General features: G+C 42.3%; 1 protein-coding gene across 1 annotated transcript in view; it reads left to right on the forward strand.

Moving 5' to 3' along the window:
- The window catches only part of MAP3K5 (mitogen-activated protein kinase kinase kinase 5), a 108,892-nt gene that overhangs the window by 24,712 nt on the left and 69,856 nt on the right, over nt 1-14,324 (forward strand). Inside the window, exons 2-3 of the mRNA XM_056343398.1 lie at nt 9,273-9,412; nt 12,155-12,178. Of these exons, the coding sequence (XP_056199373.1) occupies nt 9,273-9,412; nt 12,155-12,178 (164 nt within the window). The remainder of the gene's footprint in view (nt 1-9,272; nt 9,413-12,154; nt 12,179-14,324) is intronic.

Here is a 14,324-nt window from a genome sequence, read left to right on the forward strand (position 1 = left end):
GCAGAGTCGATCAGTATAGGTGCTTAATTTGTAGCTGTGATGAGGTAGATTGAAGCTGTGTGTTTGGGTGGGTATTTATTTATTTATTTTCTGTATCATGCCTCAAGAAACTCTTTCTCCTGTGACGATGTTATATCTGGGGCTCCTGAACAAATGGATCTTGCATCCACATCTGTATGGAGGATAAAATTTCCTTAGCTGCTGGAACAATACATGATTCTCAGTCTTAAGCAGGAGTAGGGAGGTATTCAGTTGCATCCCTGCAGATACTGTGGTGTCTGGTGCTGCCTTTGTATAGGACATAGTGATGGTGTGGGTGGAAAGTGAGATCATCTAACTGATCAGGAGGCGACTGGTCCTGTGCATGCACCCCACCTCTCCAAGCCAACAGATAGCCTTACTCAGTTGTCTCATTGCATATTAACCATACTAGATCTGATACAAACATGTGGGGGAGGGTCAGGACGACCCCTGACAGTAACTAGCTGTTTGAAGAGTTTATCTGAAGTGAAATCATACCTTTTGCTTATGAGTCTAGGTGTAGAAGTTTCACTTTGAAATTCAAGAGATGTTCAACTCAATTTAGCTATTCAGGGAGCAGTGGGCTCAATACCAGTGTGAAGGCAACATAGTACTCTTGTATTTAAAGGTAACTTGATGCGTTTTTGGTAAGTATTAGGTGCTCTAATTATTTCTATCTCTGCTTCATGCCACGCAGCATCTAGTCCCACCGGACTGCTGGGCTTGTGTTCTATCTGCTGGGAATGTGTGCTCAGAAATTCCCCTTTGAGTACATTGCAGGACTGGCTCTGGTTTGTACTTCAGTGATGCAGGATCTTAGTTTCCATTTCATAAAAATGAGACTGCTTGAGCCAGGATTACTGTAAGGATCCTGACCCATAATGCTTTATGCTAGATAAGAACTAGCACATGTCCATCTCGTGGCTCTTAGTGCCCTTAACCATACTTTGCACATCAATTGGAGCTTCTATGAATACCATGCTTTTCCTTTAGTATATAGTCTTAACTTGCCTGTATGGTCACTACCTGTTTTTCCTTCCCCACATTCAAGCCTCAAGCACCCTTATGAAGTTATTTTTCTGGCTAGCCTCTCCCAACAGACTGGCTTGGCCGGACAGGTTTCCTGGGAGGTTAGCCATTCCCCTGTGTTTAGGTGTTCTCACCCCAGTGGCTCCCGTCGATTGTTTCCGGTCTTAAGAGACGTATGAGACACTTTTTACTGGAAATGCCTGATTCCAGTAGTGCTGAGAAGTCAGTGACGCTGTGGTTTGCACGGTTGAACCAGAATTACCAAGCTGTACTGACATGGTGCTGTGATTTCCAAAGCAGGTTTCCTACCTCATGCAAGCAGTCTCTGGGTGAAGAGAAAGATATCTGTGCCAAGTATAGAGAACCGTGAAGAAGCTGAAGTAGATAAGGTTGTTTGCTTGTTTCTGAAAGCTTACCCAATAGTAAATGTCGTCATGGCTTGTCAAAACCATTGTTCTAATGCTGAATGGAGAGCTGCTACTGCAGTATGAAAAATGCTTAGTGTTCAGACTTGCACTGAAGTAGTGTTGCAAGCCCTTTTCTTCCTGTATCTCTGTCAGAAGAATATCTTACTGGTCTTTTAACCCCCAGGTGGAAAAGAACCCTAAATATTGGTCTGTCTCAGAAGTGGCTGTTATCAGCTTTCCTTTTGCTCTGATTAATTGTGGGACAGTGAATGTAAGGCAATGGCCATGTGTTTGATACCAATTAATCACAAAATAGCAAATGTAAACATTCATTAGTTTTATAGCTGCTCTGTTTGCATTCATTATTTTTCCTGGCTGCACTGTAGTAAGCAGATAGTATCAAAAAGTAGGGTGTATGTGTATGATATCTCAGAGCATTTGTTTAAACATTCTTCTCTGCCCTGTTATATTTTAAACAATCAGTAGGAGATGAACTTTGACCACTGCATTTCATTTATCACTTTCTTGGTGACTAAAGGCATTGCTAATAGCCAAGAGCAAAGGGCTTTATATCCACTAATGGACACTTACCCTTCTTGACCACGTTATCATTTGTTAAGAATGATTAATTAGTAGAGATTTTATATGTGAACTTCTCACTCTTTGCACAGATAGCTTAAAAAAAAGTTAAGTGGATTTACACTGCAGGTAAGAATTGTTGGTAACACAGTTGTATTATATACCAAGCTCCACTGAGATGTGTCCTTTTCCTGGGCTTCTCAGGCAGGAAGGGTCAAGTCAACTGTCTTCAATTCCATCACATGAATCTGGTTTCCCAGGGTAATAAGAAGCTGATTCCCAGTGTAGTGGTATTTTGTTCTTTTGAATGTGTGATGGTGTGTTTCAGTCTCTTGTTAGTGTAGATGTTAGCTGAATAATGTAGAGTGTAACTGCTCTGTGGTTGTTGCTATGTCTGCAGCTGCGTGTGTGGTTACCCAGCAAATATGTAGGCAGGTGGCTTCATTGCAGGCAGGTAGAGCTCGGGATGGTTTGGAAAATAGACACCAAGAGCTCGAACACTGAAGTTCCTGCTCCTGCACTTACGCTGCTTCTGGTACCTAGGCCAAAGCTAAGCTCTAGTCTCACTTATGATACACTTTGGTCACATCCATGTAGGCATGTTTCTTGGGTCAGGCTGAGCCCCACAGCAGCCCTCATAGTGCTGTGCTTTGCCCTGGTAGCTAGAAAGGTGGAGATAACACAGCAGTGTTTTGGCTGCTGCTGAGCAGTGCTGGTACCGCATCAGGGCTGTCTCTCCAACCTGCCACCCGTCCCCCCAGCAGGCTGGGAGTGGGCAAGATCTTGGAAGGGGACGTAGCCAGGACAGCTGAGCCAAACTGCCCAAAGGGATATTCTGTACCATATGACATCTGCTCAGATATATAAGCTAGGAGGAAGAGGTGGGTGGCATTTGTTATTTACAATGTTGGTCTTCCGGACCAAGTTCTATGCATACTGAAGCCCAGCTTCTTGGGTAGTGGCTGAACCTGCTGATGAGAAGTAGAGAAGAACATCTTTTGTTTTCCTTTGCTTCCTTGCACGCAACTTCTGCTGTTGCTTTCATTAAATTGCCTGTATCTTGACCCAGAAGGTTTTTTTTAATCTTATCCCCTTCTACCCCCTACCCCATTCTGCTGAGGAGGGGAGTGAAGAAGCATCTTAGTAGGCATCCAGCCAAGGATAACCCACCACAGCATGCCAGTTGTTTAAGGAGATGGTAGAGAAGGTTATGGCTAGACTTACCTTATTGTTCATAAACTAAGAAGACATGATAATTTACTCTAAGATTTATTATAAGACTTTTTAGCCATAATGTCAAAGATGACTAACAAATGTGAAACTATCCCTGTTTTCTTTAAATAGTATCAGTGATCTGTAACCAGGTGCATTTTCGTGAGATAGAGAAAGTGCACTTTAATCTTGTGACCAAGACCAAAGCAAGGGATAAAATTTATTCTTTCTTGCAACCTGGGGGTTGCTCATGAGTCTGCTGGAGCCCAGACTTTCTTCACTGCAACATAGAAGATGTGCAAGCTCAAGATAGGTGCATCCCTATGAATAAGAAATCATGCAAAATGGGCAGGAAGCCTGCATGGATGAGCAAGGAGATTCTGGCAAAACTTGAAATGGAAGAAGCAAGCTTACTGAATGTGGAAAAAGGGACAGGCCACTTAGGAGGAATGTAGGAACATTGTCAGAACATACAGGGATGCGATAAGGAAGGCTAAGGTCTGTTTGGAATTAAATCTGGCAAGGAATGTCGAGAACAAGAAGGGCTTCTTCAAGTACATCGGTAGCAAAAGGAAGGCTAGGGAAAACGTGGGCCCACTGCTGAATGAGGTGGATGCCCTGGTGGCAAAGGATATAGGGAAGGCAGAGTTGCTGAATGCCTTCTTTGCTTCAGCCTTTACTGCCAAGCCCAGCCCTCAGGTATCCCAGACCCTGGAAGCAAGAGAGGAAGTCTGGAGAAAGGAGGACTTTCCCCTGGTTAAGGAGGATTGGGTTAAGAGATTGCTTAAGCAAACTTGACACCCACAAATCTGTGGGCCCTGGTGAGATGCACCCCTGAGTGCTGAGGGAGCTGGCAGATGTTATTGCTAAGCCACACTTTGTCATCTTTGAAAAGTTATGGAGGACACGAGAGGTGCCTGAGGACTGGAGGAAAGCCAACATCACTTCAGTCTTCAAAATGGGCAAGAAGGAGGACTCAGGAAACTACAGGCCGGTCAGCCTCACCTCCATCCCTGGAAAGGTGATGGAACAACTCATCCTGGATGACATCTCTTAAGCATGTGGAGGAAAAGAAGGTTATCAGGAACAGTAAACATGGATTCGTCAAGGGGAAATGAGACCTAACAAACCTACCAGCCTTTTGTGATGGTGGATGTTGTCTACCTTGACCTCAGCAAGGCTTTTGACACTGTCTCCCAGTGTCCTCATAGTTAAGCTCAGGCAGTGTGGGTTAGATGGGTGGACAGTGATGTGGACTGAGAACTGGCTGAATGGCAGAGCTCAGAGGGTTGTGATCCATGGCATAGAGTCAGGCCGGAGGCCTGTAGCCAGTGGTGTTCCCCAGGGGTCAGTGCTGGGTCCAGTCATGTCCAACTTACTCATCAGAGCCCCGGATGAAGGGACACAGGGTACCCTCAGCAGGTTTGCTGGTGATACAGAACTGGCAGGAGTGGCTGATACACCAGCAGGCTGTGCTGCCATCCAGCGAGACCTGGGCAGGCTGGAGAGTTGGGTGGAGAGGAACCCAATGAAGTTCAGTGAAGGCAAGTGGAGGGTCCTGCACCTGGGGAGGAACAACCCCCTGCACCAGTACTGGCTGGGGGTGACCTGCTGGGAGGCAGCTCTGCGGAGAAGGACCTGGGAGTCCTGGTGGACACAGCAAGTTGCCCATGAGCCATCAGTGTGTCCTGGTGGCCAAGAAAGCCACTGGGATCCTGGGGTGCATTAGGAGAAGCATGGCCAGCAAGTCGAGGGAGGTTGGCCTCCCCCTCTACTCTGCCCTGGTGAGGCCCCATCTGGAGTGCTGTGTCCAGTTCTGGGCTCCGCAGGTCAAAAGAGATCAGAAGCTACTGGAGAGGGTCCAGCGGAGGGCTACAAAGATGATGAGGGGACTGCAGTATCTCCCCCATGAGGAAAGGCTGAGAGAGCTGGGCCTGTTGAGCCTGGAGAAGACTGAGAGGGGACCTTATCAATGATTACAAATACCTTAAGGGTGAGCTTCATGAGGATGGGACCAGGCTTTTTTCAGTGGTGCCCAGTGACAGGACAAGGGGCAACGGGCAAAAACTGCAATACAGGAAGTTCCTTCTGAATATGAGGAAAAACTTCTTTACCTTGAGGGTGACAGAGCCCTGGCACAGGCTGCCCAGAGAGTCTGTGGAATCTTCTTCTCTGGAGATACTCAAAACCTGCTTGAGGTGCAATTTGTTGCAGCCTGCTGTAGGTGAACCTCCATTAGCAGGAGGGTTGGACTAGATCAGGGGTCCTCAAACTGTTTAACCAGCGGGCCGGCGCGCGGATGCAGTGGCAGGCAGCCATCTGCGGCTGCTTGGTTTCCCCCCCCCAACCCCGGTGGGGGGGGGCGGAGGGGTCTGTAAATATGGGGGGCCGGATTGAGGACCCTGGGGGCCGTATCCGGCCCGTGGGCCGTAGTTTGAGGACCCCTGGGGTAGATGATCTCCACAGGTGCTTTCCAATCCTGACCATTCTGTGATTTGAAATGAAATGTCAGTCCCTGGTTTTCAGAGTGCTTCATTCTGAGGGCCTAGGTGTTGGGAGGGTCAGTTATTAACTGCCTTGAAACTGAAACTGAAATACTTTCATAAATGGGTTTTATTCCAGTGTAACTGTAGAGATAATTCTTCCACCTTTATTGAAATACCATTTTCTCACATACTGATTTTTTTTTTTCTCCAGTGAATTTATCTTTCATTGCAGCAGGCTGTTAGATTAATTTCATCTGGGGGAAGTGAGAACCTGATAGAAGGGATTCTGGCAGTTTATGTACTGACAACCAAACATCTCTTTTGGGCATATGTAAATCCTGGATCTTCTGAACTAGTGGGAATTTTGGTGTATGTTGACTTAGATTTGTCTTGAAAACCATCAGTTGTGCTCAGCTTTGCTGGATTCCTAATCATACTTTATGTAACTGAATATAGTACTTAGCTGCTTTATAGTGCACTTGACAGTACATTTCAGGCACTTTACAGGAGTCATTACAGCTACCCTTTTTTTAATGAGCTTCCATTTACTGCTTTCTATTTGACTTCCGAACTTCTGACCAGTGCTGCATACTCTGATCCTTCATGTGGTCAGATGAGTTTCACTCCTGATGTTGTGGGAGAAGATAATCAGAAATGGGTCTGTCAGAAGAGCTGGTTTAGAGTGAGGGTTTTCTTATTGGATGGGCACCTGATCCCAAAAGTGCACATACTTTTTACGACTTGTAATTACAGGTAAGAATTAGGCTGTTCTCCTTGGAAACTGTGATACCAGCCTGAAGGGCTAGCCTGGACTGTAAAGTCTGATCTTTTTGTTGTGAATGACAACTGCATCTTAAAATACGTAATTGCTAGAGTAAGAAGGGAAACTTCACAGAAGTTGGACCTGTTCTAAGGAGTACACTGTTTTATCAAATGAGATTATCCAGAAGACCTGGATTTCACAGAAGTCTTAACATCTCAAGGAAAGAGATCCTCTTTAGTTACAGAAGAAATACAAATATCACAACAGAGTTTATACCAGTATCTTAATGTAATTTTTTCTTACAAATGTTTCCTTATTTTTGTGGTCCTTCTGTCCTCTGGTTTTTTGTTCGGTTTTTTTTGGGATTGCTATGATAGGGATAGGACAGGACCCAAGAACACTTCTTACAGTGTGGCCCTGAGTCAGATTGTGTTAAATGGATTTGGCCACCTGATCTTGACAGACACACACAGAGGCACAGATAATTTTATTTTTTTTTAAAGAGTTATTCTTTCTGTCTTCATGGTCCTGGGAACTTGCCATTTTAACACCAGATTTCTCAAGTGTTTACTATATTCCAACTTCGATCAGGCGCTCTCACTTTATTTTTCTTAAGTAATATTTTTCTTTTAATCTTAGTTTTGCAACTCTAGTGAAAGCACGTTATCTTGCAAGATTTGAGAATTAAGTCATGGCAAATTGTGCAAATCTTCCTGCTGCTCAATGTAACAAGAATGTACCATAAACTTACAGTTGCTTAAGGTGAGGCTTTTACGTGAATAAGAGTAGTTAAAAATAGAGCTTGTATTATGGTAGCTTCCTAAAGAAAATAAACAAGCCTTAATCTCACCCAACAAAATATAGTAGCAATATTGCCATTGGTGTTTGTTTTTTCTGATGTCCCAGTTTCCTAAAATTGATGAAAAACAGGGTGTGTATGGTCTTATCAATGTACTGCAGATATTTATATGAAATTGGACAGAGGGAGATTCTTAGAACAAAAATTATGAAACTTATGAAAACATAATTTAATATTAGATTTTTGAGGAGAAAAAAAATCCTTTATTATACCATTTTAGTCTCCTTTCTTTTAATATTTTTTCCTGAAGAGCCTAAGCTTGTATAGGCAAATGTTATTTGTTCATCCCCCTGTGTATCTATCTTCATTTTTTGAAAAATTTCTGAGCCTGTAGGCCAGTTACAATAACGTATGACTGAAGAGTAGATGTCTCAAAGATGTTACTTTTTAACAAGTTGCAGAAGATACCCTTACTGTCTTCTCAGTTGAGAGCATGGCCACGAGGCTTATCTTTTATTGAATATCTTCATTAGAGTTTTGACGATCTAAACCAGGGGTCCTCAAACTACGGCCCATGAGCCGGATACGGCCCCCCAGGGTCCTCAATCCAGCCCCCTCTATTTACAGACCCCCCCCTGCCCCCCCCCCGCCGGGGGTTGGGGGGGGAAACCAAGCAGCCGCAGATGACTGCCGGCCACTGCATCCGTGCGCCGGCCCCCTGGTTAAACAGTTTGAGGACCCCTGATCTAAATGAATAGGCAAGGTGAAAAGTTGTGGTTAGAGGTAGAATCTCTTATTAGATCAATTAGAGTAGAGAAACTCAAGGGTACATAACATAAGCTTTTTGCCTACAGAGCTTGTTTTGCTATCTGTCTTCTCTGCCATAAAAGCATCCTGAGGAAGGGGAAAGCAGGGAGACACCAGGATGCTTTTCTTGTTCTACTCTTAAGGGAAGTGTATTTCTTTTGGGAGGGCCAGGCTGGAATTCTGAAAGGAAACAACAAACCTGAATTGGGTGAAGAGACAGAAGGATGTTTGCACCAGAGGTGGAGATGAGTCAGTTTTCTTGTTTTGCTCTTTTGATCCGACAAGACTTTTGCAATGCAAATATGCTGCCAGTTATAATGGAAGCCTTAACTGTTTCTGCTGACACTTTATAATTGCCTGTTCTTTTACTTTTACATTGGTGTGAATCTGGGCAAGTGAACACAAGTTTTAAGAGAATTTGATATTCCTTGTTCTGTAAGCATAGTGCATGTGCTTTATTCATGCAGGTAAAATTTCTTATGAACAGAATTCTCTGCACAATAAAGTTCTTACTTATATGGGGGTTTCCTCCCTCTTTCCTTCTTTTCTGCTGCACCTTGTCCTTTTCTTTCTCTCTCATCTTTCTATATGAATCAAAATAGATCTGAATGGTAATTTGTATTGGAACTTTACCTTTGCCTTTCAATTTACAGCTGTTTTCTTCCAAAGTTCTAATAAAGAATGTCTACAGTATGTTCTGCAGTGGTGTATGTATGTTGCATAGATTTTTATTGCAGCTTGCACAGAGGGTGCAAAACCACATCAAATGTAATTTTTCCTTTTTTTTTTTTTCCATAAGGTCATCAGTCATTGCGTGTAGATCAAACAAACATTTTATTCTTCAGGGCACCAGATGAACTTTTTGCCTTTTCTTGATTAAGAGTGTTTTACCCCTTTTTATCTGAGAAAATGAAGGTCTCATTTAAAGAAAAAAGGGGGGGGAGGAAGAAAGGAAGAAAGATAAGAAAAAGAATTAAACCATATCCTGCTAACTGTATTAAAAATTCAGATGTAACCACTAAAATGGGCAAATCTCTCTGGATCTCTTACATCCTACTTAAAATCAGGTTGTCTTATCAAAGCAAATTGTGTGAAGAGACATGGCCTAGAAGTATGTGACTGTCAGAAATGTGTGACATTGACAATAAATTCTTCATTTCTTTCTGCAGATATTGCTGTTGTAGAGATGAGTGATGCCTTCCGTCAGCCTTCTCTGTTCTACCACCTGGGAGTCAGGGAGAGCTTCAGCATGGCTAACAACATTATCCTTTATTGTGATACAAATGTGGAGTCTCTGCAGTCACTGAAGGTAACTCTGAATGAAAAGATCGGGGCCGGGGTGGCGCAAGTCATAGTTGGTCCAACTCTTGAAATAGGTTCTCTGTTTCTATAGGAAATATGGTTCACAAAAGAATAGCAAAAATATTCTGAGGCCTGGAAAAGATGCCCACAGTGAAATTCTGAAAAACTCAGTTTTGTTTTCCCAAAAGAAAGATTTAGATGACTTTATCACAGTTGGTTATGTATCTAGGTGTTAAATATCTCTTTACAGAAACAGAAGTTTGACAAATTTGAGACGAGAAATGGAACACATGGTTCGGTCATTCAGGGGAATTACAGTTTTTTTGGGTAAACTGTTAGAGTAATAACGGTCAGGTGAGAATGGGGGTGTGTAGGGAGAAGCAAAATAATCCTTAAGTTTTAGCTCCTATATGAAGTAGTAGTTTTCTGCCCAAACACAATGGGTTCCCAGATGGTCTCTGGTATGTCTTGCTGAGTTACAGCTGTTTACATCAGGTGTTTGCAGGATTGCTGTCCTGGAGATTACCAGCAGTGTTAGCAAAAAAACCCAACTTGTGCCTGGTCCTTAGGGCCACAGTTCAGAGTGCAAAATATTGGTTTAAGACAACACGGTGGTTTAAGATAATCTGTGGGGCTGTGAATGGTGTCAGCCAAAGAGTCGATACTTACTTGTTCCTGCAACTGTGCTAAAGGTTTAGTAACTTCCATGGGCATGGGGAAGGGCAGACAACTGGGGTGGCAGTCTTTTGAATTACTTCTTCCCCCCGCCCCCTTAGATTCATCGGCTTTGGTCAGGAGGTGTTTAGTGCTATAGTGCTTCCATTCTAGGCATTGCTGAAAAGAAGCATTTCAAGTAAGCAGTGAGTCAGACTGCAATCTGGGCACTGCTGCCTCTCATGGAGGGTTTGCTTCCACTGCTTCTAGCTAGTGCAGGCTATTTGGTTTTGACTCTGTCCTGTTATTTGTAGCTTGGTCCTCTATTGGAAGGAACATAACCTGAGTAACTCAGTTTCTTCCCCCTGCTCTTCCCTCCACATTTTCTCAGCCAACTGGATTGGTTACAATCCAGTTATTTTTCTTTTTGCAATACAAAGAGTATACAGATAAAAGTCCTAAAAATAAAACTGCTAATGACAAAAGACCTATCTGTGGACACAATGTGGATACAAAGTACAATGATCTACAGTATAAGCAGAGCAGAATTTCACTGTACTGGGCAAGGAGCCAAATACCTAAATCCCCACTGAAAAATCACTTGGAGTGAGGCACCAGTCTTCCTTGGGCACTTGGGAGAACTTTTTACTAGTTTAGGAGCTGGACTTTGCAAATAGGTCACCTGCAGGGTTCCACTGATGCCAGTGGAAGCCCAATTCTGCATGGGGAGACTTGGATGTCCCAGTTGCCACCAGTACAGTGCTCACTGAAAAGACTCTCTTCAGTTGCCTTCAGCTTTGAGCTGCCCTATGTTTCTGCTTGTGATAGTTTGCAGGAAAGTTGTCAGAGAGCAAGACCTTTCCCATGTTACTTAGTAACTGCCTGAAAAAAGTAGTTATGGGCATGCCTGGGCATCTTTGGAGGCAATGTTTGTGCCTCTATTTGTTACAGCCAGCAGACAGAGTAGAAGCAATGCAGGAGTGTGTGTGCAGTTTTAATCTTGTATAGAAGGTGAAAAAAACCCGAAATTCAAAACCTGAAAATTATCATGAAGATGTAGGAAATGAAACACTGCATCATGCGGTTTAATTGGGGTACAAAACAATGTGGGTAGACTTTTGCTGGTGAAATGTTCCTCTATATGAACATTCTGGTCAGGTTGCACAGGCCTTTGAGCAGCCTGATCTTGTGAAAGATGTCCTTTCCCATGCCAGGGGGGTTGACTAGATACTTATGTCCTACACTTCAAAAACTAGCAACAGTTGTATGTGATACATGCCCCCTCAACAGGGTGAAAAGCAGTTTAATGGAAGCCTGACTTACACAACGTGAAAAGTATGAGGCACCTTGGTTTGACACTGCGTGTTTTTAATGATATGGTATAGGTTAAACTGTACAGTGGTCCCAGTGGTGGAGGTGTAGTGCAGCGCTCTGATAAATCTGGCAGGGTTATCATTTGCTGGGGTCAGAACTTGCTGACAAATCTTCCTGAAATCAAAGTCACTGTCCACAAGTAGTCCACACTTGGGCTGTAGCACCCAGATCAGTGTGCCATCTGTGTGTGGCTTCTTGTTCTCTGAAACTTTACATGTAAAAAGTGAAGGTACATTCTTTACATCAGACTTACTAGAGCAATGTGACTTTCAACCAGGTTTGGAACATTTTAAAACCTTGCAGAAGCACTGCTTTTACTATTCTTCACAGTTTCTTCTACTGGCAGCAAAATATTACTTAGTATATTTAATTTCTCAAATGTGAGTAGGTGTGTATTAATAGTCAATTTTGGGACAGCATCCTTCTAGGAAAATTTATATAGGGAGGGGTATGTACATATGTGTATACACATGCACACAGTACATACCCTCCTGTGTATACATATAAGATGTATGTATCGTTTGGTTCCATAGTAATTTTGTCTCTCCTGAGGTAATACTTGATTTATATTGATTTGACAGGCATAGAAAATATCTACCAACCACCATTCTCCTGTCATGTGTCTGTAAATATTAATACTAGCAAGTCCTACTGATCAGATATTTTTCCTAGTAGTTCATCAGTGCTATCAACGTTATATTTTTCTTCTTCTTTATTCTAGGAAATCATTTGCCAGAAGAATAATGTAAGTATGATTTCTGGGTGCTGGTTGAATTCTAGGCATTCCAAACTTCTGTACCATTTAATGTTGTTTATCTTCTGTTTTTCACTAGAATCATGTAACGCTCTCCTACTGTATTTTACAGAGTTAGGTGCAGAATTCTGGAAATCCTAGCAGCAAATCTGTGTATATCACTGCGTTGCTAGGTACCAGGCTCACTTCTTACCTTTTCTCCATCTATCAGTGGTATTTTCCTTCCTGCCTTTACTTGTCTGTCATATTTTTTCACACACCATTTACATCTGTCATTTTGGTATTTTTTTTCTGTTGCCTTTTTCTGTACAGTGTTCTTCAGTGTTTCTAAAAAATGCTCTATTGAAAAGGAGAGTTATTTGGAAACTGATGCTCATTTTAGAAACCCATGGCTACAGCTATGAAAATATATATATTTATAAAGAGAGAGTGTGTGTATTTATTTCTAGAAGCTGAGTCCTGGAGCCAGTTAGTCCTAGTGCAGTGCAGAACCTGGTAGTCTGTCAGTGGCTGCCAATCGTTAAACTGTAGGTTTCTGCACCTTGGCATCCCTCTGGTTTCTGAGGTTGGCCTTGCAAATCCCCCTTCCCTTTTTCACTCCCTAGTTCAAGGGAGGCTGACCTGTGACTGAGAAAACGGCTTTGTCAGTGTGGTTTGTTCTGGGGCAGCAGGGCTGGTCATGTCAGAATGTATTTCTGGCATGTTGAGTTGTTCTTGGCTTCACTTTGGGACTTACTGGTAGCCATATATGCTAAGATATAATTTTATAGTGGTTAGTCAGCAGTGTGCAGATATCCTGAGGTGCTATGTGTATGCTGTACACTTCCATATTTGAATAAACTTTTCTAAGGGGCATATTTAATTTTAGAAATTGGTCAGGTTTTATTTCCCACAGTGTTAAAACTGCCATAAAAACTGCAGTATTCCTGGTTTAACTTTTTTATTTAACACTGAAATTCATGGATTAAGTACTGACTTCTGCCATTAAAAACATAATTATTTGAAAAGGATGCAGTTATCTACTGTAGGTGATAGAGTTTTTAAAGATGGCTTCAAAACCAGTGCAAGCTTTGGCCCTAATGATGCATGTTAAGTTCCATATTATTTTTTATTTAAAAAAAAAAAAAAAGCAAAGAGGGTTCCAGGTAGAGTTTCTGTATAGCTCTTAATCAGAAAATGCTTTTCAGAGATCCACAGAATTCTGTGAATGATATGCTGGAGTCAAAATCTCTCATATTTTTCTAATGAAAGTGGAGTAAATGACCAGTTAGGCCTTTACACAAAACAAAAGAGGACAGTAAAACCATTCTTGTAAATGAATGTATTGCATTCTGTAAATTTGTTCTGGTGGCCCAGGATCCAGTGAAAATGATGTGTGACTAATGTAATGTCCCTGGGAGGGTAGGGGGAAGAGCTCTCTTAGCAAGAAACCAGCAGGAGATGACTGGTAAGTAGAATAAAGGGGAGATGTTGTCGTCTGTCCTATTTTTAAATGACAGTCCCTGAAGCCCAACGAGGGGTATAACTTGGACTCCATATCTTTGAGAAAGGATTGTTCTGTTTTCCATTTAAATTTGGATAGGTGGCTGTGAAACTGTCATTTATCATATTTAGAAATGTTTCAATGTATGCTGCAAAAAGAATGCATTCCTTGAGAGTCTTAGATGTTTTCAAGCACACCCACATAACATCTTTTCTGTGAGGAAGTATTTTCCCAAGGGTTAGAACAGGGATGTCAGTGAAACTGGCTTTAGCAACTGATCTATTTTTTTTTCTCCTTTTTCCTCGTTTTTTGACATTGTCAGCCAAATTACCTGGAACTAGACTCATTAAAATGTTGTTGTATGCCTAACTATTGAATATAATTTCTGCTTCATGAATATTAGGTTTCTTCCTAAATTGTAAGACTGTTGGATAAATGGGTATGACAAAGGTGCTGTTCTTGAGAGGCTGTGACTATGATGCCCTCCCTTACCAAAAATAGTTATATGAATGATTATGTGAGGTTGCACACAGAAAAAAAATGAAATTCACATATGGATAAACCAGGAGTTTAGTCCTGCTGTTCTGGAACGTGTTTTTTAATAGCACACAAACATCACCTGTAACAGGACAGTGGTATCCCTGGCATCAGGAA

This window comes from Falco biarmicus, chromosome 6 (genome assembly GCF_023638135.1).
Source record: "Falco biarmicus isolate bFalBia1 chromosome 6, bFalBia1.pri, whole genome shotgun sequence".
In the NCBI taxonomy this organism is placed as follows: domain Eukaryota; kingdom Metazoa; phylum Chordata; class Aves; order Falconiformes; family Falconidae; genus Falco; species Falco biarmicus.